This window comes from Neovison vison, chromosome 7 (assembly GCF_020171115.1).
Source record: "Neovison vison isolate M4711 chromosome 7, ASM_NN_V1, whole genome shotgun sequence".
NCBI lineage: Eukaryota > Metazoa > Chordata > Mammalia > Carnivora > Mustelidae > Neogale > Neogale vison.
Genome location: NC_058097.1, coordinates 156,010,982 through 156,038,787, shown reverse-complemented (window position 1 = coordinate 156,038,787; position 27,806 = coordinate 156,010,982). Strand labels below are relative to the sequence as shown.

Here is a 27,806-nt window from a genome sequence, read left to right as displayed (position 1 = left end):
GACCGCCCCTCAAATCCCCTTTCCTCTCCCGCGGCAGGGCAGCCGGCAGGGACCCGTCCGCCAAAGGTTCCCTTTCCTCTGGGACCTGCCTCTTCAACCCCGCCCCTTCGAACCTGCTTTCGCCCCGTCTGCCCAGCCGCGGCCCCGCCCCCTGGAACGTGTTTAGAGTTCGCCTCCCAGGAGGCTCCGCCCCAATCGGCCCCGCCCCACTCCTGTCACCACCCACTCCTGTCACCACCCTCTCCTGCACCCTTCCGGCCTCGGGGAGACGGACGGGCAGGTCCCAGCGCTGGTGCTGCCAGTCCGCTGGATTTCTCCAGCCCGTCAGCATCGTTCCCCGGCCGTCGGAAATGGAAAGGAGGGAACAGAAAAGCAATTTGTATCGAGAACTGCAAACAGAGAAATGCCACAGGAAGACCGATTAGAGGCGTACTCAGAACAGCAACCCTTTGGGTGTTCGGAGCCCCCCACCCCCGGCCCCGCACCGCGCCAACGCATGCGACGCAGTCCAAATTGAGGTTGGCCCGAGCTCTGCCTCATTCCCGGTCTTTACAAACAACCCGTTTGGAAGGCTCTGAGTCAACCTAGCTAGCGTCTGGGCGCGCTTGAACCCCGCGATCTGGAGTGGAGTTCCCCCTAGTGGTCAGCTCTGGGTCTTGGGAACAGCTAAGGACAAGAAGCACTTCCCTGTGCTCAGCACCAAGGCGGCATTCCCCAGACAAGAGAAAAGCTTTGGCACCTAGGACCACTCTAACAGGAGTGGATTCTAAAATCAGGGCAGGACTGGACCCTGGAGACTCAGTCCAACGCCTTCCTGCAGTGTATGGCCTGAATCCCCCTTGACTGTACTGCTAGGTTGTTGCCTTGCCTGGGCCTCCCAGGACAGGTTGCTCAGTTCAGCTGATTAAAATCCCTGTGGGCCGCGGATGGCATTGACACCGTAGACTCTGTCTGGCACAGTCCCCAGGTCTGGCAGGAGTCACCACAGCCCGGGCCTCAGTTTTAATCTACATTTTTACAGGCTGGACAAACTCCACAAGACACGTCTTTTTTCAAATTACCCTGGCTGTCTGAAATTACCAGAGCGCCCGGAAGACTTTTACGTGCGAACAGAACTTAAGCCACCCCAGCAAATACGAGACTCTGGTCACTGTAGGAATGTGGCCAGAAGCAGACCAAAGGCAAAGCCAGTAGAGGAAGGCTGGGGCCCACGAGAGTTGTGTTACAGCAGGACACCCTTCAGTTCTCTTTCACTTCCTTAAAATAGCAGCAGAGGCTTTTGTAGACCTAGGCGCTCTGGTTCACATGAGTTCATGGGTGTTTCCAAATCCCACAGGTTACTGCCCCAACAGACACACTGTCCTAACCATAGCCCCTAGAAAATGCGAATCTGTTCTAAGAACTACACAACTACTTTTTATAAAAATTATCTTTAAAAATGGTCTAAGTCCCTGGCTCTCAAGCTTCTTCACACTTTTGAACCATTTTGGGGGAGGGAGCTTAAAACTAAGGCTGTCTCGGTCCTACCTCCCGAGGTTCTGATTTAATGGTCTGGGAGTATAACCTGGTATTGGGATCTTTAAAAGTTCCTCAGGTGATTCTTATGCGCAGTCAAGTTTAAGAACCACTGTTATAGGTCATAGGGACTTTCATCCTAAGATCTGACAAGAGACCCCAGAACTGAACAGTTCACCAAAAAGAAGCCCGAAATGGTGCTTGTGGGCCCACATGCTGTCCTGACCTGAATCCCCGGAAAAAAAGTGGCCCATTAACAGGGAGACAATGTCTTGACCTGAAAACGTGATTCTACCTGCAGGAATTTAAAGCACCTGGGTGGGTCATTAGTGGCAGGCAGGGTACTCTTCAGAACTGTCGAATCCAGATGTATCGCAGACAAAATGCAACCCTCCTCTGGGCCCATAAAGAACTCTGAGTGCGGGACCCACACATAATTCCACTCACCAAGAATCCCACTCAACCCTCCCCCTGAGGCAGCCCACATGCCTTACTCCGGTGAAATAGGTCATGTTATTTTACCCCCCAGGGTAGACGATGTCTGTAATCCCTTGGAGTGAGCCGCATGGCCATGTTTATGTATCCATACCTGTATCCTTCCACAACAGATGGGGGCTGCGGGGCTTCTAGAACTGTGGGTAATTGTGCTGCAAGCACGGGGTGAGGGATTCCATTCTGCCAAATCTCTACGCAAATGCTCTGGGAGAAAAACGTCTCTTCATTGCCCGTGGTCCCACCCTGAGCTTGGCAGAGTTGGCAAAACAGCTGTGAGCACACAAAACAAGCCCTCTCATGTGACTAACCTGGAAAGACAGAGGCCTCAGCACATGACACGGACTGGCACCACAGCCCGCGCGGCTGACCCACACTGGGCTGAAGTGGACAAATGCGTGGGAAAGATTTAAAGAAACCCCTCTGCAGCAGCACAGCTGTCCTCTGTCACCCGTGCCACTTGGCATGCCTGCTGTGACGGGGAGTCACTGGCCCACGACCCGGCTTCCATCCAGATTCCAGAAGCTTTTCCTCCCCAGGTTTCGGTGTGCTGGGGAGCTGAGCGCTTCCTGCCAGCTTGTCTGCTGAGGGCACACACGCAAGTCTCCCCTGATGAGGCTTATTTGCTTAGTGTCGGTTTTATTGTGTTTCCAGCAAGTAAAGAGACAGAAGGGAAGTTAAGACAAGATGAGGCTACAGGTGGGGTCCTCACCCTTAGGCTGTAGGCTGGTTTTCTGGAGGAAGTAGCTTTGGAAGGGCTTTCCAGAACGTCTTGTGCAGACATGAAAACCGGCCGCAGGGGGCAGACCATGATTTTTTAGGGTGAGATGCTGAGTGTATTGCTTAGAAAAGGCTGGGTGAACAAACATCACATGTGATGCTCCCTTCGGCAATGGAAAGACTATGGGATTTGCAGTATTTTCAAGCCCTATTCTCATTCTGAGGCTGTGTTCCTCTGAATGGCTCACCTAGACTTCTCTCATCTCTACAATGGCAAGTATAAAGACCTCTTCTGCACGTCTCACAGGGTGGCATGAAAATTAAATGATGCACATGGGAGCAAACACTTTGGAATTGGCAAGTGGTATTCAAATGTGAGCGGTTTTACTTTCCTCTTGTATCTCTTCAGCTTGGTAAAGGGGCAGAGCTGGGGGACATAGAGAGTAAACATTATAGGAAATTGTACTTTAGCTGGGTGGTGAAAAATGGGAAGAATACCAACAGGCATTTAAGAAAGGGGAAAGAGCGTCAGGAAAGGCCAGGATGGAGCCAGGAGTATTAGAAAGTGGGCTATGTTTCTAATTGTTGGCAGGGGAAGGGGCTGAGGTTGTAGGGGTAAGGGAAAGTCTGGACGTAAGCTGGATCAGCACTTGGAGGGCCTTGAGAGCCAGGAGGTTTGGGTGGGTCACGGAAGTTGAAAATTTCCAAATGACAGACTCTCATCTACACTCTTGGACGATAACTCAGGCCATAACATCCAGGGGGGAGGATATATATACAAGCCCAGTTCTAGGCTCTATCCCTGTATGTGATCAGAGGGATACCGTATTGCAAAGGGGCTGTGGCCTCCGTGTCCCAGAGAGCAGTGTCCACAGCCTCAGTGCTCTCCCTCCTTGCTGTACTGCATTACTCCAGAAGCTGCTTTCTCTTTGTCTGGAGTTTGTAAATAATCTGGTTTCCATCATTCCAGGCATAGAGCTGCTTATCTCTGGGGTTGTAATGGATCATAGAATGACTTCTCGGCCGCCTGGGGAAGAACAGTTTGGGCAGATCATCCTCACTGACAATGCCCAGCGGATCATAGACACAGGTGATGCGGTGAGGGCCGTGGCCGCCAGAGCTATAGACCACATAAAGAACCCCACACAAAAGGAAGGAGGCTTCAGCATCCTGGCTCCTACATGGAGTGTCCCATGAGTGTTCCACTCCCAGTGTGCCAGGTTCAATTTTTGTGAGAACCAAATGGCCATAGACACCTGGCCCTGAGTGGATGGCCCAGAGCCCATGCTCGTCCACAGCCAGGTCAATGTATGTCGATGGGGAGTGCTGGTAGACCAGGGCTCGGCCTGCCCCTCCTGGGAGCAGCATTCGATCTTCCACAGTCCTCTTCTGCAGATTATATTTGATGATCTCATTGAGAGTCCCTTGGTTGTGAAAAAACAGAAAACCTCTGTGGATCACTTGACCCGTTCCCTGCCAGGAATGTGTTAGGATTAGCTTCCGTGGGGCTGGCTTGGTGCTATCCTCCATGAATGCCCGCAGGTTTGCAAATTCCCAAACAGTTTTGTTTCTGGATCCAACTAGGAAATAAACCTTTTGAGAACTGCTGACAGCATCTTTCATCCAAGAGCCGTGTGTGTCCATAGTCTTCTTCACTATTTTCAGAGACTTTATGCCCATCAACATGTTGTCACAGCCTGGCCAAACAGTAGAAAAAAAGAGAGGTACTTTATGGACACGAGATGTCTGCTTTTCTCACAGATTACTTTTGTATTTCCTGTTTATCAAAGCATAGTTGACATATAATGTTACAATAGCTTCACGTGTACAACACAGTGATTCAGCTTCTATGTTCTGCTTGCTCACAAGAGTAGCTACCGCGTGTCACCGTACAACACGACAACAATGCCATTGACGATATTCCCTATACCGTGCCTTTTATCCCTATTCATTTGTAACTGCAAGCCTGTCCCTCCCACTTGCCTTCACCCATTTTGTTCCCCCAAAACAACAACTAGTTTGTTCTCTGTATTTTGGGGTCTGTTTCTGTCGTCTTTTTTTTTTTTTTTAGGTTCCACATATAAACAAAATCATATAGCATCTTCCTCTAACATATTTCACTTAGCATAACACCCTCCAGGTCTGTCCACGTTGTCACAAACAGCAAGACTGCATTCTCTATGACAGAGTAACATTCCATATACACCACATCTTCTTATCCACTCGTTTATTGATGGACACATAAGTTGCTCCTATGTTTTGGCTGTTGTAAATAAGGTGCAATTAACAAAGGGATGCATGTATCATTTAAAATTTAGTGTTGTTTTCTTTGGATTAAATACCCAGTAGTGGAAATACTAAATCATTGGGTAGTTCTATTTTGGATTTTTTTAGGAACCTCTTTATTGTTTTCCACAGTGACTACAATAATTCACATTCCCACTCATAGTAGATGGGCTTTCATTTTTATTCCACATCCTTGCCAACACTTATTTCTTTCTTTTTGATACGTGCCATTCTAACAGATATGAGGTGATATCTCTTTGTGGTTTTGATTTGTAATTCCCTGATAAGTGATGTTGAGCATCTTTTCATGTGTCTGTTCTCACAGATTACTTTTTTTCCTTCAGTGTCTAGAATAAAGTTATCACACACAGATCAATCACAACTTATGGTATGGTTTAAAGAATCAAAGAATTAAATGAATAAATGTGTTTCTGTTAAGGGAGCTGCTGTCTAATGATAAGAGTCAACGTTTTATTCAAGTCAGGATATAAACAGCTCTTTGCTGGGTCAGAGACCCTGTTCACCTTCTTGGAGTTGACACAGTGGGAATCACTTAGGGGTGAAGCTGCCTGTTTCAATTCCATTTGTCCAGATTTTCCCAGCTATCTACTGTGGACTTAGCTTACAATGCTCCCAGAACCATGCTAAGTAAGTATTGAAGATAATATATTGAAGATAATATATATATATATAAATTTATATATATATAAAATATCAACCCTAACGTTGAGGAGATCACCTTCTAGTGAAGGATTTTGGCCCTTAATCCTATTAGAACATTATGAGAACTCCACTTATCCATTCATTAATTTATTCATGAATGCATGCATGTAGTCAGCAGACACTGGATACCTACAGAAGGCGAGATACTGAGCTAGGTATTATGAGCTGGGGTGCAAAGGTTCCGAGGTACAATGATAAATTAGCAATGGTTCTTGCTTTCTAGGTACCTGACTCACTACAATAGAAAGTTTAAAGTGGATTTTTTTTTTTTACAAAAGGACAGGGAATGGTGCTGTCATTTGAGGAAGCAGATAATCTACATTGGCATTGACCCTTAATAGGTACCATTCTGACATGGCAGGGTATAACATTCTTTACAATTCATAAAAGCACATTCATGACTTGTGTTAGTAAAGTAGTGCAGCACTGAAACCAATATAAACTAAATACTTGCTTTTACCTCAAATTAGATGCATAAAACAAAACAGTGGATTGAAACCAGCTCTGTGCTGGAGCATTGAGGGTGGGGCTAAGCAATATGGATTTTATTCTATAGGCAGGGAGGGAGCTACTGAGTTTTTTGAGCAAGAGTGAATCATGGTCAAGATTTATTAAGCTGGCAGTTGTGTGTATGCTGGATACATGGGAGAGAAACCAAAATCAGGGAAACCAATTAGGACAGTATTTCTATGATCCAAACAGGATCTTAAGGGTCTCAAATGGGGGAGGAAGATGAAGTGGGGGATAAAAGGGAGGGGGCTATACAGTTCTCCAGCTTCTCTATCTTCATGCAAAAGCCCTCCCTTCTTTGTATCTCAGGCTATCAACTCCTTCTAGTCTGAATCACTGAGAGCTCTCTGGGACACTACCCCACACACTTCAAGGGTCTGAGCACCTCAACTTCTTCAACTCCACAGCACGTTGCTTTCAAGCTCCTCTAGCAACCACTCCCCAACCTCCATACTCTGGATCCCCCCGCCCCATCTCCCCAGAACTGTTCCCTATTAGAAATGTAAAACTCTAATATGCCAACCTCTGCAATAATTCCTTACCCTTCCATTTCTCACTTCTTTGTTCTCACAGACTCTGCTCTTCCATTTCCTCATGCCCTCCTGTCCCTTGACCTCTGCTTTCTCCCAGGCTCTCAGCTTCCTTTCCTATCACCCGTAATACCTCTCTCCCAAGACCCTCACCCTCCAGCCCCTCGTTATTCCACCATAACTGCTCTACAAAAACCCCTGGTCCTGGATGAATTCAAACATCTGGCTCTGTCCCAGACAGCGGTGTGGAGAAAACCTCACAAACATGCCACTACACGTAAGTGTTCTCCAACCTCAGCTGAGCCCTAAGCACCATACCGCTCTCTCCACAGTTAACCCCTATCTACCACAGCAGATATCTTCAATTTGTCCCCGCCCTCCACACATCTAGAAGAGGTCACATCATTCCTCCTGTCCAACACTAAGACATTCACTTGTGCTCTGATCTCACCCTTTTCTGGCTTCCTCTTGACTCCCTAGATGAACCGCCACCTTTCTGTCATCTTTAATACCTCCTCCACTGCTAGTTCCTTAGCTTATAAACACCTTGCCTGTATTTAAAAAAAACTCTCCCTCATTAGGCACCACTCTCTAGTTACTTCACTCCTTCTATCATTTTATGTAGTTTCTCCTCCAGAGTCGTCTACGCTCTCTGGGTCTACTTCACTTCCCATTTTTCACTTCATAGGAACTTCACCCGAAACTACCCCTCATTGCATCACTAAGGACTTCCTAACTGAAAACTCAGAACTTTATGTTCATATCTTACTTCATTTTCCCACAGCATGACAGTATTGATCAATTCCTCTTTCTTGAAGATTTTGTTTCCCTTGATCCTTGGGTCACTACTATCTCCACGCATGCCTTCTACTCATTTCTTCTCTGTTTATGGCAGACACAGTGTCTGTGTTCACCAAATGCCATTCCATCTTCCTCTTCCCCACTTATATATTCACAGCTTTCTTTGTAGTTAGGCTGCACCTGCTGACCTGTATTCTGTCCAGCAGGACATGGACAGAAGTGGTAGAAGCCATTTCCACCTAGCCCTAAAATACGCTATCTTCCAGATGACCCTGGTGTCTTGGAATTCTCATGGTGTCCAAGTTAAGGAGGGATATGGGCCGGGATGAAACTGGTTCTACTGGACATTTCAGGAAAGATGGGTCACCAGTTCTGATGGTGAACTTGTTGTGTGGGCAGCCCCATTAGACAGTCTGTTGTAAGGTGAACAGTGTCAATGGAGGTGGGGAGGGATGGCTTACTAGAAGCATGAGGAACCCCATGGGTATCCCTCAAAGCCTGCTGAGGTCTGTATGGGAATAGTATGGACCTCTCTTGTTGACTGCCAGAGTGTGTGGGGGTGGGATGCCAGGTCTGTAACACTTCAGGAGCACTGAGCTTTGCAGGTTTCCCTCAGGTCTCTGCAAAGACTTTGGTATCAGAAGCTGGATGGGCCCATGGGTTGTTATTTTCTTCTTCTTAAATGCTTGGGTTCTCCAGGATAACTGGGGACTCTCTAGAGTCAGAGGACATGAAGCAGGATAAAGGGAGAGAAACTGGACATGAAGAGAAGAGGGGCAGAGCCAGAGACGCCCTAGAGTTTCTGAGGTAAACAAGCATCGTAGCAAATACTTGTTAATGCCAGCTGTTTGGATAGCAATTCTATCACAGTCCTTTAATCAAGTCATCATCCACAATTATCAGACCTTCTCTTCTCTCCTCAAACCTCCATCATACCGTCCTCTCTCCTGTATGAAGATCTTGCCCCTTATTTCACAGAGAGAATAGAAGCAAGCCAAGAAGTGCCTCATTTCCTGCCTCCATTACTGCAATTGCCTCCCTCAGGGCGGCCACACTTCATCCTCAGCTCCCTTGCCTTCCCCACAGGAGCCAGTGTAAGCTTTTAGCAATGTCAGTTAGATTATGTCGCATGTCTGTTCAAAACTCACCAGTGACTTCCCTTCTCACTCAGAGTAAAGTTCAAGTCCTTACCTTCCAGACCATGTGAGCTGCCCCGGCACTGCCTCTCAGGTCTCGTCTCCTACAGTACTTCCCACCCGCTGCACTTCAGTCACTCTGGCCCGCTGTCCCTCACGTGGTGCTGAACACACTCCTGCCTCAAAAATTTGTCACTTTTTTGGATCCCTCTGCTTGGGAACCGTCTTTTCAAGATATGTACTGGCCTCCTCCCTCACTTCCATTAGGCCTGCTCTCAGATAGTCCCTAATCATTAAGGCCTTTCTTGAACACCCCATAAAAAATGGCAGCCCTCTTCTCCAACTAGTTCATTTTTCCCCATAGTGCTTATTAACTTCTCTCTGACATATTATAAACGCATCTGTTAACATATTTACCACTTGATTCCCCTCAATGGAATGTAAATGTCATGAGAGCATGAGTTTTTCTCATTTGTTTCATTCACTGCTGTATGTCTTGCCCCTAAGGCAGCAGCTGGCACATAGTAGGTCAATATTTACTAAACAAATGAATGAATGAGTTTCCTGAACACTGAATCTAACAACCAATTGCATCTGAACCCATATTCTCTGCCTTCCCTCCTGCTCCCTTTATTTTTACAGTGGATCTCATCTCCTATAACCTTCAAGGACTTAACTTCAATAGTCTCTCCTGCCCTCCTAGACCTTTCCCTTCAGTAAACAAACAGAACTTTCTAGTGTGGCTCTGTTTTTCTCTTCCACTTCGTAATGACACTCCTCTGTTGAGGAGTTCCATCATCTCCAATTATGCCCTAAGTTGCTCTAATTGGGCTTCTGGCCTCTGCTGGTCTAAACTCCCCTGCCCACTCCACATAATCAGTTCTTGTCAAGGTCACCAACAATCTCCATTTGGCCAAATCCAAGGGTCAGTTTTCAGTCTGATATCCTAATCAACTTCACAGCAAAATTTGATTACTCGATCACTCCCTCCCCTTGAAACCCTTTTCTCCAGATTCTGGAACACCCTTCCTCTTGTTTCTCCTCCCACCTTTCTGGATTTTTTTCTTGGCATCCATTTTGGGTTCTTTTTCCTCTCCCACTCAAGGAGGAAGTGCTTTGTCCTCACATCTCTTCTCTGAGCCACCTCAGTCTATCTGATGGTTCTGCGTACAGATAAATTCTAACTAATGATAAATTTGGAATTTGCCTCTGGAATGACTTCCTACCTGGATGTCTACTTAGTCCCAAATTCACTTATCTAATGGCCTGCTCAGTGTCCCTACCTGGATATCTTCAAACTTGACCTGTCCAATCAGAAATCTTGCTCTTATCCCCCAAATTCTTTCTCCCTCCTCTTCTCATTTTAAGTAAAAACCATCAACCACATTTCTTACCTAAGAGTCATTCTTTTTTTTTTTTAAGATTTTATTTTATTTATTTATTTGAGAGAGGAGAGTACAGAGGGAGAAGGAGATGGAGAAGCAGGCTCCCTGCTGAGCAGAGAGCCTGACATGGGACTCAATCCCAAGTCCCTGAGATCATGACCTGAGCTGAAGGCAGATGCTTAACTGACTAAGCCACCAGGCACCCCCGGGAGTCATTTTTTTTTTTTAAGATTTATTTATTTATCTGTCAGAGAGAGAGAAAGGGAGAGAGAGAGAGAGAGAGAGAGAACACGCATGCACAAGCAGGGGGCGGGGCAAAGGGAGAAGCAGGCTTCCCACTGAGCAGAGAGCCTGATGTGGGACTTGATTCCAGGACTCTGGGACCATGACCTGAGCCCAAGGCAGATGCTTAACAGACTAAGCCACCCACACATCCGGCTAGAAGTCATTTTAACTCCTTTCTCTCCATCTCCCCACCACCAGCAAGTTCTGATATTAAAACAAACCTTTAAATTATGTTATACTTAAATTAAAATGCTCACAGGTCTCTCTCCTCCTCTTCCCACCACTCATCCCTGTGCTCCCTGAATCTTCCCCTCTTGCCTAGACCACTTTGCCTCCCCGGTTTTACTCTTGCTTACCGACAATATGCTCTCCACAAAGCAGGAGAATTAATCATTTTAAAAACATACGTTATGTGGCTGACCTGCTAAACCCATTCTCCTGTCACTCTTGGAATAAAATCCTAACCTCCTATCCTGCCCTGAAGTACCTACAGGACAGGGCAGCTGCCTGTCTATGGGACTTCATCCTCCACTTCCTCCCGCGTGCTCACTGAGCTGTGATCACCCTGACTTTCTTGCTATTCTTGGAGCACGCCAAGCTCGATTCTGCCTCATGGCTCATGCATTTGCAATTCTTTCTGCCTTGGGGGCTCTCTTCCCTGATCTTCCCACAGTCTGCTCCTCTCATCCTTCAAATCTCCGTTTCAGTGTCATCTCCCCGAGGGGCTTCCTGTGACTACCGCATCGAAATTGGTCTACTACAACATCTTTCTCATTTCCTGGAGATTGCTGTCCATATTCTGCAATTCTGTCATCTGTTTTATTTACTAGCTTATTGTCCTTCTCTCCCACTGGACTGGACTGTAAGCTCCACAAAAGCGGGACTTTTGTCTTCATCTTGACTATTTTTTTTTTCTTTTTTTTTTTCATCTTGACTATTGTACCTGATTGCCTAACTTAGTGCTTTGTGGGTTCAATAAATATCTATTGAATTAATGAAGAAAATAGCTTAATTCAAACAGATGTTTTCCTAGAGCCTCCTTAGGCTGTGCATCTGGAGTTCTGACAACAGGCCTGTCTTAAGTAAATAATAATTTGTAAAGTACTTTAAAGCTTTTAAGAGACTTTCAAATCCATTATTTCATTAAAAAATCTGATACAAGGTTCTTGTCACATGGCAGGAGTGGGCAGAGGCTGCAGGAAGGAGGGGTTAGGCCTGCAACTGCTCAGCGGTGTCTCTAATGGGGAAGAGGAGGGGCTCATGGGCCGGGAGAGAAGCTCAGAAGCTGTTTCTGATTGAAGAACAAACGCAAAAGCTTGAGAAGTTAATAAATATCTACAAATACATACAATATGCATGGCACGGTGAGAAGTACTTTATTTACAGCAACTTGAAGTAAGTGCTTATAATATGCCTAAGTGGTGAATATTTTAATCTCCATTTTCCAAATGAAAAGAAAAGGCTTGGACAAGTTCCTTGGAAGGTTACCCAGTTATGGGTCCTCCGAGCTCAGTGGGAACCCGGAGGCAGGGCTGGCCAGGAAAGTTCCAGCCAGCCCCCAGAGACAGGCCCATCCCTCTGTGAGGGTCAGCGAGCTTACAGCCCAGCTACCGAGGGGGACTGTGTCTAAGAACAAGGCACATACAATGTCTCACAAGTGAGAAAATGTTCATTTAATATACAGCAGAAACTAAAACACCCATTCTCCTTTCTCCATCTACTCCTCTCTTACTACATGCAAAATCCTTAGAGAAATAGAAAAAACAAAAGAAGAGTGTTGATAGATGGTTTTGATTAGGAAGACAGTTCTGAGAATACGGACACACAGAATTTCTCCTTGTGCTATCCTGCCTTTGCTGAGGAAACCTGGGACTGGGAGTCAGAGACCTGAATGGTCTGAACCCTGTCTCTGGTTCTCTGTCTCCCAACAAGTCCGTCGGTCAATCTGCCCTTAGCCCTAAAATGAGGGGTTTAGGCTGGATGTTCTCTAGTGTTTCTTCAGGGCTGAGAGTCTATAATTTTATAAATTTCTCTTTTGGATTTAGAAGAAAATGTACTTCTTGTGTTTGAGTTACAATAGAACTCCCTGCTGTGCTTCTCTTGAGAGAGAGAGAGAGAATTAGCAGGAGAAAAAGGTTGAGAAAGAAAATAAATTTAAAACCTTTGAGTTCAGTCTGGATGCAAATTATTTAATAGAGACAATGGCAAGCAAAGTTCCACTGGCAAACCAAAGAATGCAAATCTCTTGTTTTCCCTGAGGCAAAACTGCAGACCAGGATAGGATTTGGCCCAAGGCCTCCCAGTGACTTCATATACAAATATCACTTATTTGAATTTTTAAAATACTTTTGCCCTTATTAAAGGGCAAAACTCTCTAAACCTGGTGAGACTTGCCCCTCTATAGGGGAGTGACTCAACTGCCCTCTAGTTATGTTTTAGAAACATTGGTCCAGATGTTGGTGGACAATGGACTGGGGTTGAGGTGGGAGAGAAGGGGCCCCCGGGAAACAGGTAGAGCGTCTGTAAGTACAATCCAGATCAATCCAAATAATGATGAACATGGAAAAATGAGTATGGAAAAAAAAAAAGAAAAATGAGTATGGATTCAAGAAATAGGGGCCCCTGGGTGGCTCAGTGGACTAAAGCCTCTGCCTTTGGCTCAAGTCATGATCCCAGGGTTCTGGAATCGAGCCCGAGTCAGGCTCTCTGCTCAGCAGGGAGTCTGCTTCCCTTCCTCTCTCTCTGCCTGCCTCTCTGCCTGCTTGTGATCTCTGCTGGATAAATAAATAAAATCTTGGAGGAAAAAAAAAAAAGAAATACTCAGGAAAAGAGGGGTCAGGTCTTAGTAACTGGTTAGATGGTGGGAGCCCTCAAGGAGGAGGGTGATGGAATGACAAAGAGGGAGCCCAGGATTGCTTGGGAAAAAGAGGGATGCATTCATTAAAAACAAACAAAGAAAAACTGTAAAACCATGAGTATTTTGACTGCTTCTTGAAATTCTGTGCCATTAAACTTGACTTTTTCAACTACCTGGATTGTATTCATGTTAATAAACATTAGTCAACCTATCAAATGACAGGTACAATGTTAGGCTCCGGAATGACCAAGATGGCTGCTCTCAGAGTAGCAATTAAGTATAAAAGCTTCACACTAATACAATGAAATTGTGAGGGCAGACTTAATGTGTTGTAGAAATTAGGGCTGTTTCGTACTTTCTGTCCACAGAATAAGTTTCAAGTATCTCAGCACGGCACTCACGGTCCTTCATCTGACCTCCTCCTGGTACATCCCCACCCCACCAGGCTGGTGACCGGTCACCAACCTGCCATGACCTTTTCCAAGTGTTAGAGTTTGCCCATATTTTTCCTTCGCTCCCCTTCACTAACCTGGGCTACGTCTGCTTGTCCTTCAAAACAAAATTCTCTGGTCCTGCAGAGCAAATCAGTTGCTCCTTCCTGTGTGTGCAAAGCAGTCCATGCAGGTCTCTTCCAGAGCAGTTATCCTGCTGAATCAGAACTGCTTACTCATTCTGTTTCCTTGTAAACACTTCTGACAGAGGCTGGGTCTTATTTATGTTTTTATCCAGAGTGCCTGGGATCCACCATGCGTATCCTTCCCATCTAATCTCTTACTGCTTACTGTCCACAAACTGCAAGAATCAATTTGATTCAGAGAATGCAGTATTGGTGTTCCAACTTCTATCCCAACTCACACTCTGCCAGCTTAGAAATCAGATTTTAAACAGCAAAAGGTAGGTGCAGATATTGGCAGGTGCCCTTGCATACTCCTGAGAGCCTGGGTAGCTGCGTGCCAGGAAGGCAGGCAGGAAGCCTGACTTGTGTGAAATGGCACTTAGTGAGCCATGGGAGGGTTTGGCTTGGCAGGACAGTGAAGCTAGGCCTTAAAGGGCCTGGAATACAGTAAGTGCTCTATAGCTTGGCTTTGGTGAGTCATACGGAAGTCTTTAGTAAATCTACTTTAGAGCTCTTTCTAGGTTCCCAGCGCTAAACTCAAAGTCTTCCATGGTCCCCACTATGATGCCCTGACAGCTTCCTTTTGTTGGCGATGAGCAGCAGCTTGTGAGAAAGAAAACAGATTTGATAATATGGCTCGTTGCTTGCAAGGCTCTGCTCCTCCGCATCAAGTTAAGAACTTCACTGGAGAGTATGTGGGAGATGTGTGAGTTGGGAGTATGAGTTGGGCCGACTCCAACCACAGGGTGCCTGTAGCTGGAACCTGACACAACCAACCTCCTTACCATGTTTCCTTTGGGGGCTGGCAGCTGCCAGAATCCCCACACCTTAGCTGGTTTCCTTCCATAGGATTTATCATCCTCTCTCTGACATATTTTAAATTTATCTGTTACCTATTTATTGTTCAACTCCCCTCAATAGAATGTTCACCCCACAAGGTGTCTGGTTTTGTTGTTGTTGTTGTTTTACTGCTGTATGTCTTGTCCCAAAATAGCATCTGGCACGTATTATAATTTTCCTATATTAATTATGAATATGGTAAATATCAATAGATATAACTTAAATCAAGAAAAATTCTTTGGGGTCCTGAATAATTTCTAGAAATGTAAAGCGTTCCTAAAACTAGAAGCTTAAGAACACTATCCCAGAGGATGCGGGCTGGTCAATACTCATGGGAAGGGAGGCAGTGAAGTGGGCAGTGTTCTGAGGAATGTCTGACCAAACCGCTCCATTTTGAATCAATTATCAGAATGTTGCAACATGTAAGCATTCCAAGGTTATAATTATGAACTCTTTGTTTTTACTTATTTTTCTTTTAAAAGCTGAACTTATTTTTCATTTAAAAGTTTTTCTCTGTGTGGGGGTTTTTGTTTTGTTTTTGCATAGTGTTTTTTGTTTGTTTTCTTCCTGTAATAATATTCTTACCAAACTAAAAGGGATAGAAACGTTCTCAATTTCTAGGTGTGGTCCTGCCATTCTCCCATTTGCCTGGTTAAAAAACAGAGTCATTTTGACATTGTGCCCACATTTTTCCTGTGCAGTAAATCTCACTTTATCCTGTTCTCACCAGCCTGTCTCAAAGTCTAGGGCCTGCTTTCTTGAACTTGAACTTTGCGGCAGCCTCAAAACCATCAGTCACGCTAATGCCCAATTTACTGCTTCCATATAGAAACTTGTCTCTGTAAAAATGGATTTTGTTTAATGATTATTTCCAGGAGCATCAGGACCAAAAGTCTTATGAGATGCTGTCAAAGGTCCTATTGGAAGGGTGGGCCCTAGAGCCAGTCTTAGAACTTGCTTTGGCCGTAAGAATTCAGTACAAGTGACCAGACCTTAGTGTGCTTGTGCCTTCTCTCTCAGAGGTCTGCCTTCTTCATGGGAATAAGCCCAAGTCTGTCTCCTGAAAGAGCAGGGACCACGTGGAAGAGATCCAAGCCATCCCAGCGGAGACTACCTTCAGCCAGTCCCTTGGGCCATGTGCCTCTGGGGAACCAACTGAGAGCAGCCCAGCCCAGCCCAGAACTGCCTTGCTGCCTTGCAGCCTCCTGAGAAATCATCAATGATTATGGTTTTAACCCACAAGGTTACTGAGGGGTTTGTTATGTTGCATTATTGTGGCAACAGGAAATCGAGTGGGGGTGAGGGCATGGTGAGCAGAAATGGAGGCCAAGATGAATCTGGTGTGTCTGGGGCTGAGGGAGCACGCTTCTGAACATAGCAGGCATGTGGGAGGCAGACAGGGTTGTGTGAAACACTGGGCACCATAGTTTCTTCATCGGACAAGAAGCTGTAATGGTATCTGCCTGGCAGGGTTGTCGTGGGCTGGGGACAATGGAATAGACAAAAGGGCTTAATGCAATCTTTGGCGAATAGCTCCCTCTACTTTCTAAGAAACTATTCCTCAGGGTCAGAAAATTCTGATTTCGACTCTGTTCCAGGCACTGTGAGAGACTTGGAGAAGATGGCATGAATAATGCAGGGGCACGTGAACTGTATTTTTGTTTTCCGAATAGCACATCGGGCATGGTGTAGAGCAGTGGGTGGACAGGGACAGGCCCCAGTGACACAGGGGCTGAGAAACACTCAAAGTTCCTGTGTTCAGCTGTTGGCGTGTTATCTCCCATTACATAGAGGTAAATAAAGTAAATATAGTGCAGATGATATTCATAGTTTTTAGTTAATCAGCAGGTGTTACTTTTGTGGAGAATGACAAAATATTTTAAGAAAGCTAGGTTAGGTGGGGGGCGGGGGAACGCCTGGGTGGCTCAGTTGCTTAGGCGTCAGCCTTTGGCTCAGGTCATGATCTCAGGGGCCTGGGATCCAGTCCTGAATCGGGCCCCCTGCTCAGCCGGAAGTCTGTTTCTCCCTCTCCCACTGACCCTCCCCCCTGCTCATGTTCTTTCTCTGTCAAATAAATAAATAAAATCTTAAAGAAAAAAGAAGGGGGCCCCTGGGTGGCTCAGTTGGTTAATCAACTGCCTTCGGCTCAAGTCATGTTCCTGGAGTCCCAGGATCGAGTCCTGCATCGGGCTCCCAGCTCCAGAGGGAGACGGCTTCTCCCTCCGACCTTCTCCCCTCTTATGTTTTCTCTCACTCTGTCTCTCGCTCTCAAATGGATGAATAAAATCTTTAAAAAAAAAGAAAAAAAGCAAAGAAAGCTAGGGCTTTCTTTATGCCATTTTGTGGGGTTTGCTTTATCCTGTAAGTTGAGGTTTCTGTCAAAGCTGCTAAGGCAATGCTGTAGTAACTCTAGTCAACTAACCCTGGTGGGCGATCTAGGCCAGAGCCCTGGAGAGGGGAGAGCCTGGAGGCAGGAAGCTCGGTGAGCAGCTCCTGCAGGAATCGGGGCCGGAGTGGATGAAGAGAACAGCACAGATGGAAAGAGGAGATCTGAGGGTTGTGTACAAGGAAAGAGCTGCTGGATATGGGGACTGGTCAGATGAGGGCCAAAGAGATGCTTCTGAAGTTTCTAGCCCAGGAAGGTGTGTGTGTGGAACTTCTCTACTAACTGAGAGAATCTTGGGGGATGCAGAGGAGTGTTTTAGCTTTAAAAGTAAATGAAGGAAAGGCAGGGAATTAAAAACCAAAGAGGTAAGGGAAGAACATGGACCCTTCTTGGCCAGGATGTTAAAGAATGATTTAACGCAGTCTGTGAGTGGGAATCATCATCACACAGAGACCAAGGGGATGGATGCGGTCCTCAGAGTGTCCCACCCCAAAACCACAGACAGCTGGGCCTCCTGGCTGCAGGCCCCGAGAATCGGCACAGAGGGCTCCCACCGCGACCGTCCTGAAGATGGCACCCCTGACCCCTACCCCGAGCTCTGGTGCACACCTATCCCCCCCATCCCCACCACTGCTGGCCAGCTCTGTGCGCTGTGGTCAGCATGACCCTCCCCAACCTCCCGCTGAGTCAGGACGCACCCGCGCTTGCCACTCGATCGTGCCCAGCACGATGGGAGAGGCTAGCCTATGTCCGAGGCAGCCCGCCCCAGTGTGCATCCCAGCTCTGGCCTCAGTTAGCCGAGAGGCATCGGATAGATTGAGCCAGTGCCACCCAAGAACACAGCCTTGTGCAATCTGTGAAAAACTGTTAGTTAGATAAATTCTCAATCTGAGTGACTGAGGAAGCATGCTTTTAAGCTGCGAAGGGCAATGCAAAATTGCAGGCACTGGCTCAGCACAGAGGAGCTTAGCTCAGTCTGGTTCCTTCATCTGCTCTCTGTGACTAAACATGAGGTGTCATTAGGCCTGTGCTCCCACAGGCCATTCCATTTGCTTGAAGTATCCTTTCCTCCTCTGTCCATTTCATCCGTTCTTTTCCATTATGAAAACTCAGTTTGAGGGTTGCTTTGACCACAGTCCCTTCCTTACCACTGCACAGCAGCCCTGGCCTCCCTTGGTTACTTAATGCCACTGCCCACTCCTGCTCCTTCAAGAGCACTGGTCGGTCTGGCTGTGACCCTAGCTTCATCTAGATGGGCTCCCCACTTGGCTGTAGCTTTTTTTTTTTTTTTAAAGATTTTATTTATTTATTTGACAGAGAGAGATTACAAGTAGGCAGAGAGGCAGGCAGAGAGAGAGAGGAGGAAGCAGGCTCCCTGCTGAGCAGAGAGCCCGATGCGGGACTCGATCCCAGGACCCTGAGATCATGACCTGAGCCGAAGGCAGCGGCTTAACCCACTGAACCACCCAGGCGCCCGGCTGTAGCTTTTTGAGGACAAGGATGTCACCCTATTCCATGTTCCATCTCGAATGCCTCGAACAATACCAACACAGACCTGGAATTCAGGAGACAATTGTTGAATTGGGGGGCAAATGAATGAATGAGAGAGAGAAGGAATGGGTGTTCACTCAACTTGAAGCCAAAAGCCATCAGCTAAGATAACTTCGGGACCTTCTAGTAGTATCCATAGTGATGGGACTGGAGGTATCCTAGACGGCAGGCCTTTCCCATAAGTAAACAGTAGAAGTGCTGTGTACGGAGGCCTTTCTGGACCTGGCACAGTGACCTCTTGGACTGTGCAGGAGCTAGGACAGGCTAAGCTTTACACACGCCTCTGGTGTTGCTGGCCCCAGAATGCAGCAACTTCTGGCTTCAGTGTGTGTGTGTGTGTGTGTGCACGCGCATGCACAGGCACACAGTGTACACACACTCATGTGCTCTGTCTTGCACTTAAATGCTTGTGCGTACACTCTCAATCTTTTGCTGCAAATGAGGGATACACATCTTCATGTTGGTGCCACTGGTCACAAACCAGTGGACCTTGGGAGTTGACTCATAGAGATGTTTTATTTGGCTTCCAGTGGGTATATTATTTTTTATTCTGTTTGGCTTTTAATGGCTTTGAATATGGGGCAGGCACATTTATAACACCTGAATGGATCCCACAGGCATTTAAATGTGCAGCAACAAACAGACTTTCTTTTTGAAAGATGATCTAACAAACGATAGGAGTTATTTAATTCACGAGACAGAGGGTTACTTGAGGTCACTTATGTGCACCCTTGCAATAAAAGGAGATGGAATGAAACAGGAAATAAAATAAAATCTGCTCTAATGGCTTGTTTTGACTGCCTTAGAATTTTTCTTCGTAAGCTATTTACAAGTAGAAAGAGGTTAATAATCTTATCCACCCAAGAACACAGCCTTGTGGCATCTGTGAAAAACTGTTAGTTGGATAAATTCTCAATCTGGGTGTCTGAGGCAGCGTGCCTTGCCATAAGTTGCCAAGGGCAACGTAAAATTTCTTTTTACTAATAACAGAGTGCCAAAGATTTGGAATGACTTTTAAATATAAGTCAGATTGTGTAGCCGTACTATTCACTCACTGCATTCTAAATCATGCGTGTGTGTGGGAAAGAGATGCAGATGTCAGAGTTCAAAAGATTTAAGAATATGACCTAACCTCAGAACAACCCTGGGATTGCAGCCCTCATGTGAATGTCATTTGGGGATTGTCTCTAAATAAAGGCTAAAGACTTGAACACAGCTCAGAGCAGGTCTATTTTATTTACCATCCCCAATATCTGACCCTTCCTAGTTGACAGAGAAATATTTCAGGAGTAAATGCAAACCATCTTTTTTTTTTTTTTTTTTTTTAAGTAGCCTCCATGCTGAGTGTGGAGGCCAATGTGGGGCCCAACAGTGGGGCTTGAACTCACAACTCTGAGATCAAGACCTGAGCAGAGATCAGGATTTGGACATTTAACCAACTGAGCCACCTAGGTGCCCCAAAAGCAACCCATTTAGTGATGTCAGAATTTTCTGGAAATCTCCCAAGACAAGGTCGAATCTCCCAAGGAAGTTGCACCATTCTCTCCCTCCAGGGTTTCCAAAGAAACTCTCTTTGTAAGACAGTATGTATGTATGAAGGAAACCCTATGACATGACAACCCCTCCTTGGCCTGTAATCCCAAGGTGTTTACCCAGACAAGGAAGCTGACTTGAGTCTTAAGGATTATAGTAGGAGCTCTGTAGCTGGCTCAGTCTCTGCTGGCCAAGGATAGACTACAGGAAGATGGAGCCTTGTAGGACGAAGACTGGTACAGGCAATCAGTAGCAGCGGGGCCTAGCAGATGAGAGCATGAGAGCAGGAGGTAGGCAGAGTTCCCAAATTCCCTCCCCTGCTGTACCTGCCCTACATAATCCCTTCCTCTTGAGAGCGGGCAATGCCTGTGACTGTGACAGGCTAGCATCCAGGATTTGGTGACATTGCAAGACAGAAGTGAAGGGATTCTGCAGATAAAATTAAGGTCTCAAGCTGGCTGATTTTGAGCTAACCCAAAAGGAAGTTATTAGGCGTGGACCTGACTTACATGAGATGCAAATTCTTAAGAGGGACAGGGTACTTCCTAAAGAGAGACACTCTCCTTCTCGCCTTGAAGAAGCAACAGTCACATTGTGAGCTGCCAGCGTAGATGGGCAGACTCTAGAAGATGAGGGTCTTGGTCTTAATGACCTGAGAAAGTGAATTCTGCCAACAGCCTCAGTGAGCTTGGAAGTGGACCCTGAGCTCCAGGTGTGAATGCAGCCCTGCTAATGCCTGACTGTGTCCTCCTTGGACAAAGTGTCCAGGTGAGGTGTGCCTGGCTGGACTCCCAACCCATAGATACTCTGAGATAACGAATATGCATTGTTTTAAGTTCTAAATCTGTGGTAGTTTGTTACTTGGTATTAGAACACTAAGGTAGATCTAATTACTAACAGAAATGGCAAACAAGAAAAAGTGGGGGTTGGGCACAGTATACAAAGTACAGAAAAGTCTATCCTTGAGCAGAGAGCCTCTGAAAATAATAGATCTATACTGATCAGAAGGTTGTGATTGTTTACAGGTTTGTCTTCCCCTAAACTAAGCTCTTAGGGGACTCTGCCATCAGTATCTCCTCTATAGATAATTTTTATAGCCTCCTCCAAGGTCTGTGCTGACCCAGACTCTGTGAATGCAGAAATGAAGATGTCCATATGTTCACGGTCTGGTCGAGGAGTAAATACATACAGATATGTGTGGTTGAGAGGATGAATGCTCCCTTGGGGGATTTAGGGACATACTCTGGGGGCACTAGAAGCCAATCTGCCTGGCAGGAGGGATTCACTGAGAATTCACAGCATTCTTCAGTCAAAAAGGGAGAGTGAGAAAGTGAGAAGAACTATATATATATTTTTTCTTTTCTTTTCTTTTCTTTTTTAATTGCAACTGCATGTGGGTAAATTATGGGAGAAGAAGAAACTGAAAATCAACTTGGGTCACTTTATAAAGGACCTTTCCTATATAAAAGGTCAAGAGATTTGAATGGAATTTTTGGTGTTGGTAATTGATGGGGAACAGAAAAAAAAATTCAACATAGAGGAGTAATATGATTAATTTTGTATTGTGGGGAGGTCTGTGTGACAGCAGGCAACGGGCAAGATCAGAGGCAAGAGGAGCAGTAAGAAAGCCAGGGCAGGGTGCAGACACGATGTGCTCACCCTTCCATCCCTACCATATAGCACATGGGCCATCCAGTAGGAGGGGGCCAAGAGTATTTGTTGAATCTTAAACCAATGAATCAACAAATGAGGGCTCCAATGCAACAGGCATAAAAGGAGCAATCACAGAAAAGTTGAAAGTTTTTACTCACCATGGAGCTGGGAGAAAGAATATTTCAGGCCTCTAGTGTTGGAGGGTCAGGGGTTGGAAGAGCAGCAAGTTCTGAATCGGGACATCTGCTGAATGGAAAGGGGCAATCCCAAACCTGAGGGGCTTAGCAAGTCCAGAGACCAGGAGTAGCTCAGGGAGCTAACCTAGCACCACCATTCAGAACTCGGGTCCTGCCTGACCCCTGGCATAAAAGTTCAGGCACATTCTAGCTCAGGCCACATTGGTACTCAATTCTTCCCATTAGATTTTTAGGCAGCCTCTGTTCATCCTCTGCTGGATCACCCTCACCTTTTCCTCCTTTCTTCACCCCGGATTACCCCCTATCTGCTCCCTCTCAGAGGGTCAAGACAATGTCAGAGCCAAAAAGAATCATTTACTCATTCAACCAACTTGGTCAACTGTTTCATATTTCAGATAGGCCCTTCTGCCTCAGCATTAAGATGTTCTCTTTTCTATGAAAACCTAATAACACCTCTGTCTGTGTTGATAGTCTCTCCCTCCATCTACTCATCCATTTCTTCACCTAGTTATTCAATGATCAGTATGCATTGACCATTGACATTACTCTAGGTACTGGGACACAGCATTGAACATAAAATGCAGGATCCAGGCTCTCATAGAGCTGACCTTATAGATGGAGAGGCAGAAAATAAGCACTGAACAAATAAATAAACTAGAAGATTTCAGACTAATAAGTATTCTGGGGAAAAAATAGTAGAGTAATAAGTGCTCCAAAGCTCCTCTTGGGTTTCTTATCTCAACATATTTGAGAACAACCACCTAGTGACCTGAGCCAAAAATCTGAAAAGCATCCTGGACTTCTCCTTCTCACTCACTTTTCACTTTTAATTATCAGTCATTAAGCCATGGTGTTTCCAACTCTCAGTGGCTCTCAAATTCATCTGCCCTTCTCCATCTCAATGACACTTAATGCAGACACCATCACTTGTCCCCAAAATTATAGTAGGCCCCCCAACTGGTCTTTCTCAAGTCTCGCCTACTTCCTTCACATCATGCCCTTGCTAAAAATTGTTTAGTGGTTCTTTATTGTTTTTCCAGTCAAATTCAACCCCCTTTGCTTTGCATGCAAGGCCTTTCATTATTTGGGTCCTGCTGAACTCCTGAGTCTTGTTTCTTATTCTCCAAATGTACCTGCCCCACAGGGCTTCCACTCAAAATATCCACAGACCTTCATGCTAAGGGTTACGTACTCATACACCTTCAGTAGGTTGTGCCCGTACCTCATGTACCCTCTGCTCATTCTTCTCTTAATACTTTGTTCAAAATGCAGATCAAGTGTCATCTCATTTAGGGACACCCTTCTTCTTATAATGACGCATGGAGTTCTTATCAGGATTACAGTGAGAAGATCTACAAAACCTTTAGCATAACAAGCGCACTCAGCTTTTATCTTATTTCTGGATGGAGTTTCTTGCATTTGGGGCAGACATAATTAACATATAAATAAAATTTTCCTATTTGCAATGAAACCATTTCAGAATACAGACTCTGAGCTGGGTGAATTGTCTCCCTCATTGTTTTATTAAAATGGACAGGAAATGTCCTTTCTCATTTATGTTTTTCTTACTTGATACTTGTTATTAGAATTCAAGCTCCTAACCATTATTCTTAATGGCCTGGAAGTGATTTGAATGGGATCACCAATTAGGACAAATCCTCTAAATATCACCATCCTGACAACACACACAGTAATAATTCACTGCAGTTCCCAGCTCTGAGGGTTGGCTGATGCCATTTAAAATTTCAGACTATTTCTTGGCACATTTGCAGCCACTCCCTACTCCCAGGGCACTGGGAGAATCCACCAAACTTCTACCCTCTCTGGAAGGATCTGGGACCACATGCCTCTTCCAAACCAAGGTCTATCTGGAAATGTCCTTCCTGGGCTGACCTCTGACACTGAAGCTCTGACCTTCCATGGGGCCTTCAGAAACTCTGTGAAATGAAAAGCTGCTCTCTGAGAGTGACTTTTCCTTCAGACACCTGTTCCCTGCTAAGGTTTCCCTCCTAGCACCTGCGCCCAAAACCACACATGGGGTTCTTACTCTCCTACTTGCCAGACCCCTATCTGTGCTGCATCTGTGTCTCTGAGTGTGAGTCCCTAGAAGAGCTATCAAAGACAGAGCTCTCTTACTCGCATTCAGCAGAGTCCGGATCTTCTTCTCTTCTTCCGCCTCTTGGATGAGCTTTTCCGCCAGGGTTTTGTCCTCTGATTCCACGCACACATCAGCTTCTCGCAAATACTCCAGGTAGTCGATCTCCCGTTGCGCACGTTCGACTCTCAGGGCCAGGTTAGTGACTGCGCTCTTGTACTCACTTGTGTAGGTCTGGCATCTTCCCAGCATAGCGGAGATGTTTTTGGAGAACTCTTGGAAGTCTTGAATGTATGCCCTCGTTGCTTGGGTACATTTTTCCAGTCCTTGCTTCAGTCAGAAAATAAATTATTGTTCATTATTTAAATTGGCCAAGTAATATAAATAGATATCATTCATTGAGAAAGATTTTTAATTTACAAATCATTATAAGGGGGAAGATAAAAATCACCTGTAATCCCTGAGTTCAAAATACCACTGATTTGTTAGTGTGTCAGTTTTTAAAAGTTTTCCCATGCATTTCATCATACATATATAAGTATATATTTTAAAATGCAATTTTACTATAATGCTTGTAACATATTTTCACTTGCTAATACACTGTGAACATATTTCAATACTAATTAATAGATAGCTATACAATAATTTTAATGATACAGAATTCCATTGCATTGATGTCCTATTTATTCTATTAGACTCTTTTTGATGGACATTTATGGACTTTTCAACAATGCTAAAAAGAATCTTTGTATTTACGTCTTTGTGTACTTATCTGATTTTTATCTTAGGGTGGATCTCCACAAGTAAGCTCCATCCCCAGCACCTGGCACAGGGCCTAGCACACATATTCATAAATATTTACTGAGAGAAAGAATAAAGTGAATGGAGACCAGAAATGGGGTGGCTGGGTCAAAGAGAACATATTCTTTTTTTTTTTTTTACTATTTTTTTTTCCAATTTATTTATTTTCAGAAAAACAGTATTCATTATTTTTTCACCACACCCAGTGCTCCATGCAAGCTGTGCCCTCTATAATACCCACCACCTGGTACCCCAACCTCCCACCCCCCCGCCACTTCAAACCCCTCAGACTGTTTTTCAGAGTCCATAGTCTCTCATGGTTCATCTCCCCTTCTAATTTACCCAAAAGCACATACCCTCCCCAATGTCCATAACCTTCCCCCTTCTCCCAACCCCCCTCCCCCCAGCAACCCACAGTTTGTTTCGTGAGATTAAGAGTCACTTATGGTTTGTCTCCCTCCCTATCCCATCTTGTTTCATGGATTCTTCTCCTACCCACTTAAGCCCCCATGTTGCATCACCACTCCCTCATATCAGGGAGATCATATGATAGTTGTCTTTCAAAGAGAACATATTCTTAAAGCTCATTTGGCAGTCTATCAAAATGCTCTCCACAAAAGTTGTAAAAATTGCAACTCCAAACAGGAGTATGGAATACTGTTCACTGTGAAGGAAAAGAGAGAGGGAAAGGTAGAAAGAGAGAGAGGCAGAGAAACTCCCTAAATCAATCCTCTTATTTCTTTAGTACCCCTCAGACACAAGTCCCTCAGGGCGAGAGGACTGTGTCAGCTTGTAAGTGTCCACACTGGTCATCAGTGACTGCCCTCTGGGACCTGACTTCCCCACCAGGTCCTGACCAGAATGGGGAAATCTATACAAACCATATCCCTATCTTTTTCATTTTTTTTCCCTATCTTTTTCAAATTCATATTCATAACCATCAAAGTATTTGTACTTTATACCCTTGTCTGAACACCAGCTTTTCAGGTATTGAGGAAAACTTGCAGGCATCTGGCCGGCGTTTATCTCAGGATAAGTCGGTGTTAAGTGCAGAGGGACCTCGGTTGAACATAATTCTGGCACTTTCTAGGAGGCACATTGGGGAGGAGCTGTCTGAGGAGGCAACAGGTGAGGCAGCCACCATCCTGGGAACATCACCTCCCCGGTCCCCAGGTCTCAGCTGGTTGCCTGAGCAACGTTAGGAAATGCGTTCAGTCTGCTCTGTTAAGTTATTTTACTTAACCAGATGATCAACTAATTTGGACTTCAGAATTTTTCAAGAAAATATAGAGAATAAACATTGCAGATAAGAGTGTCTTTGGGGGAAAAAAGTATCTTTGGAAGAAGATAAATAATTTATCAAAATTTAACTTGTATAAAAGCAAGGCAATTAAAATATGAGACATCACCAGGAGTAGTATGTCAAGAACTTGGGCAGAGGGTTACATTTGTCCCTGGGAGCCTGTCTGTGTAGCAAAAATGTTGGTTTTTTACAAATTTTAATGAAGTGCCAGCTGCGGCACTTGGAGGAGGGATTCCAGCAATTTCTCTCTATCTGACATAGCTGAAATCTACTCATTTCTGAACCCAAGCGCAGTGCTGCAAAGAAGCGAAGATGTAGCTTCTTGGTACAACATCATGACTTTTTATGGTGGCCTCATGTTTTATCATAAAAAGACAAAAAGGAAAAGTGAAAACTTGCTTACCACCCTGATATGGTAGAACATGAATAAAAAGTGACCCCAAATTTTTAATTTTTGTATTTTAAAAGTTGAACTATTGAATAATAACATTTTGGGCATTTACCACCATGCCAGGGAACGTCCTAAGTATGGATTAATTTATTAATCCATAAATGGAGTGAAGTCCTGCTCAGGGCTGGGGAGTGGTAGAGCCTAGACTCTGGAGTTGGTGCTCTGAACCACTTGACTATGAAAACTCTCACAGGCGAGACTGGCCATGTATTTAGCATTGACCATGTGGGGAAAGTGCATCCCGGTAGCTAGGGAAGCTGGGCTAAGATAAGGAGACTTATCAGGCAGGCATGCACCACAGATCAGGTGCACAGATGCCACCTACCTCCAAGACTTGAAAGCGCTGGTAGATGTAGTGCACCATGCCCGGGTCCTGGGCACGCCGGGTTGGGGGCAGAAGAGTTGCCAGGAACAGAACTAGGACAGCAGAGGCTCGAGGAAGGGCCATCATTGTCCTGCAAATTGCCCAGGGGTGGGATCTCCTCTGTTGTGCTAAAAAAAAAAGCCAAGGATCCAGGTGGTCTCCTCCTTTCTAGCCACTGCTTTGAAAATCCTCTAAAAACAGCCTGAAAGCCAAGCCTGCTTGTTATTTCCCAGATGGGTGATCTCACTTTGGAAGTCAGTGATCAAGTCCAGCTGTTGGCAAGCCCGTCCCTGCAGGCCTTGCAGGTCGACTTGGGGTAGAGAGCTCCTTGGGTCCATCTGTTACCATCACCCGTCACACACACTGGTCCTCTCCAGGCTAGTAGCTGCACCCTCTTGTAGGCCTGGGTGAGCATGCATTGGGGTGGAGGTGAGGGTGGGGAGTAAAACGTTCTTTGCGTTTTACTTCAGCTTTCCTCCTCCCTAGTGGACTCTGCAGTCCAATCACAGGCTTGACCCAACACGAACCACTCCCAACTTCTCCGAGTTGGAATCTTAGTTTAGTTTCTGGCAAAAATTCCCAGGATCCTTTTCCCAGAAGTCCTGTTGGGAGACCCCACCCCTCCTCTGGACTCTTTGCATTCCTGCAGCTCTTAAAGGCACAGCAAGGGGGAAAAAAATGAAAGTTTGGCTACACTCCTGTCTCTGAACAGCCAGTGCACAGGGCGGATTGCTCCTTGGGGAGAGAGGTACAAGGAGCCACAGGCCTGACTGCCC

General features: G+C 45.5%; 1 protein-coding gene across 1 annotated transcript; it reads right to left on the bottom strand.

Annotated features, from left to right (window-relative positions):
- Positions 1-2,620: 2,620 nt before the first annotated feature.
- On the bottom strand, positions 2,621-27,577 carry OLFML1 (olfactomedin like 1). Its single transcript, XM_044258743.1, has 3 exons — positions 26,992-27,577; positions 24,153-24,441; positions 2,621-4,424 (listed from the first exon to the last, which is right to left on the bottom strand). Exons 1-3 carry the CDS (start codon positions 27,115-27,117, stop codon positions 3,634-3,636), a joined length of 1,206 nt encoding a protein of 401 aa, XP_044114678.1. The 5' UTR covers positions 27,118-27,577; the 3' UTR covers positions 2,621-3,633.
- Positions 27,578-27,806: the final 229 nt, after the last annotated feature.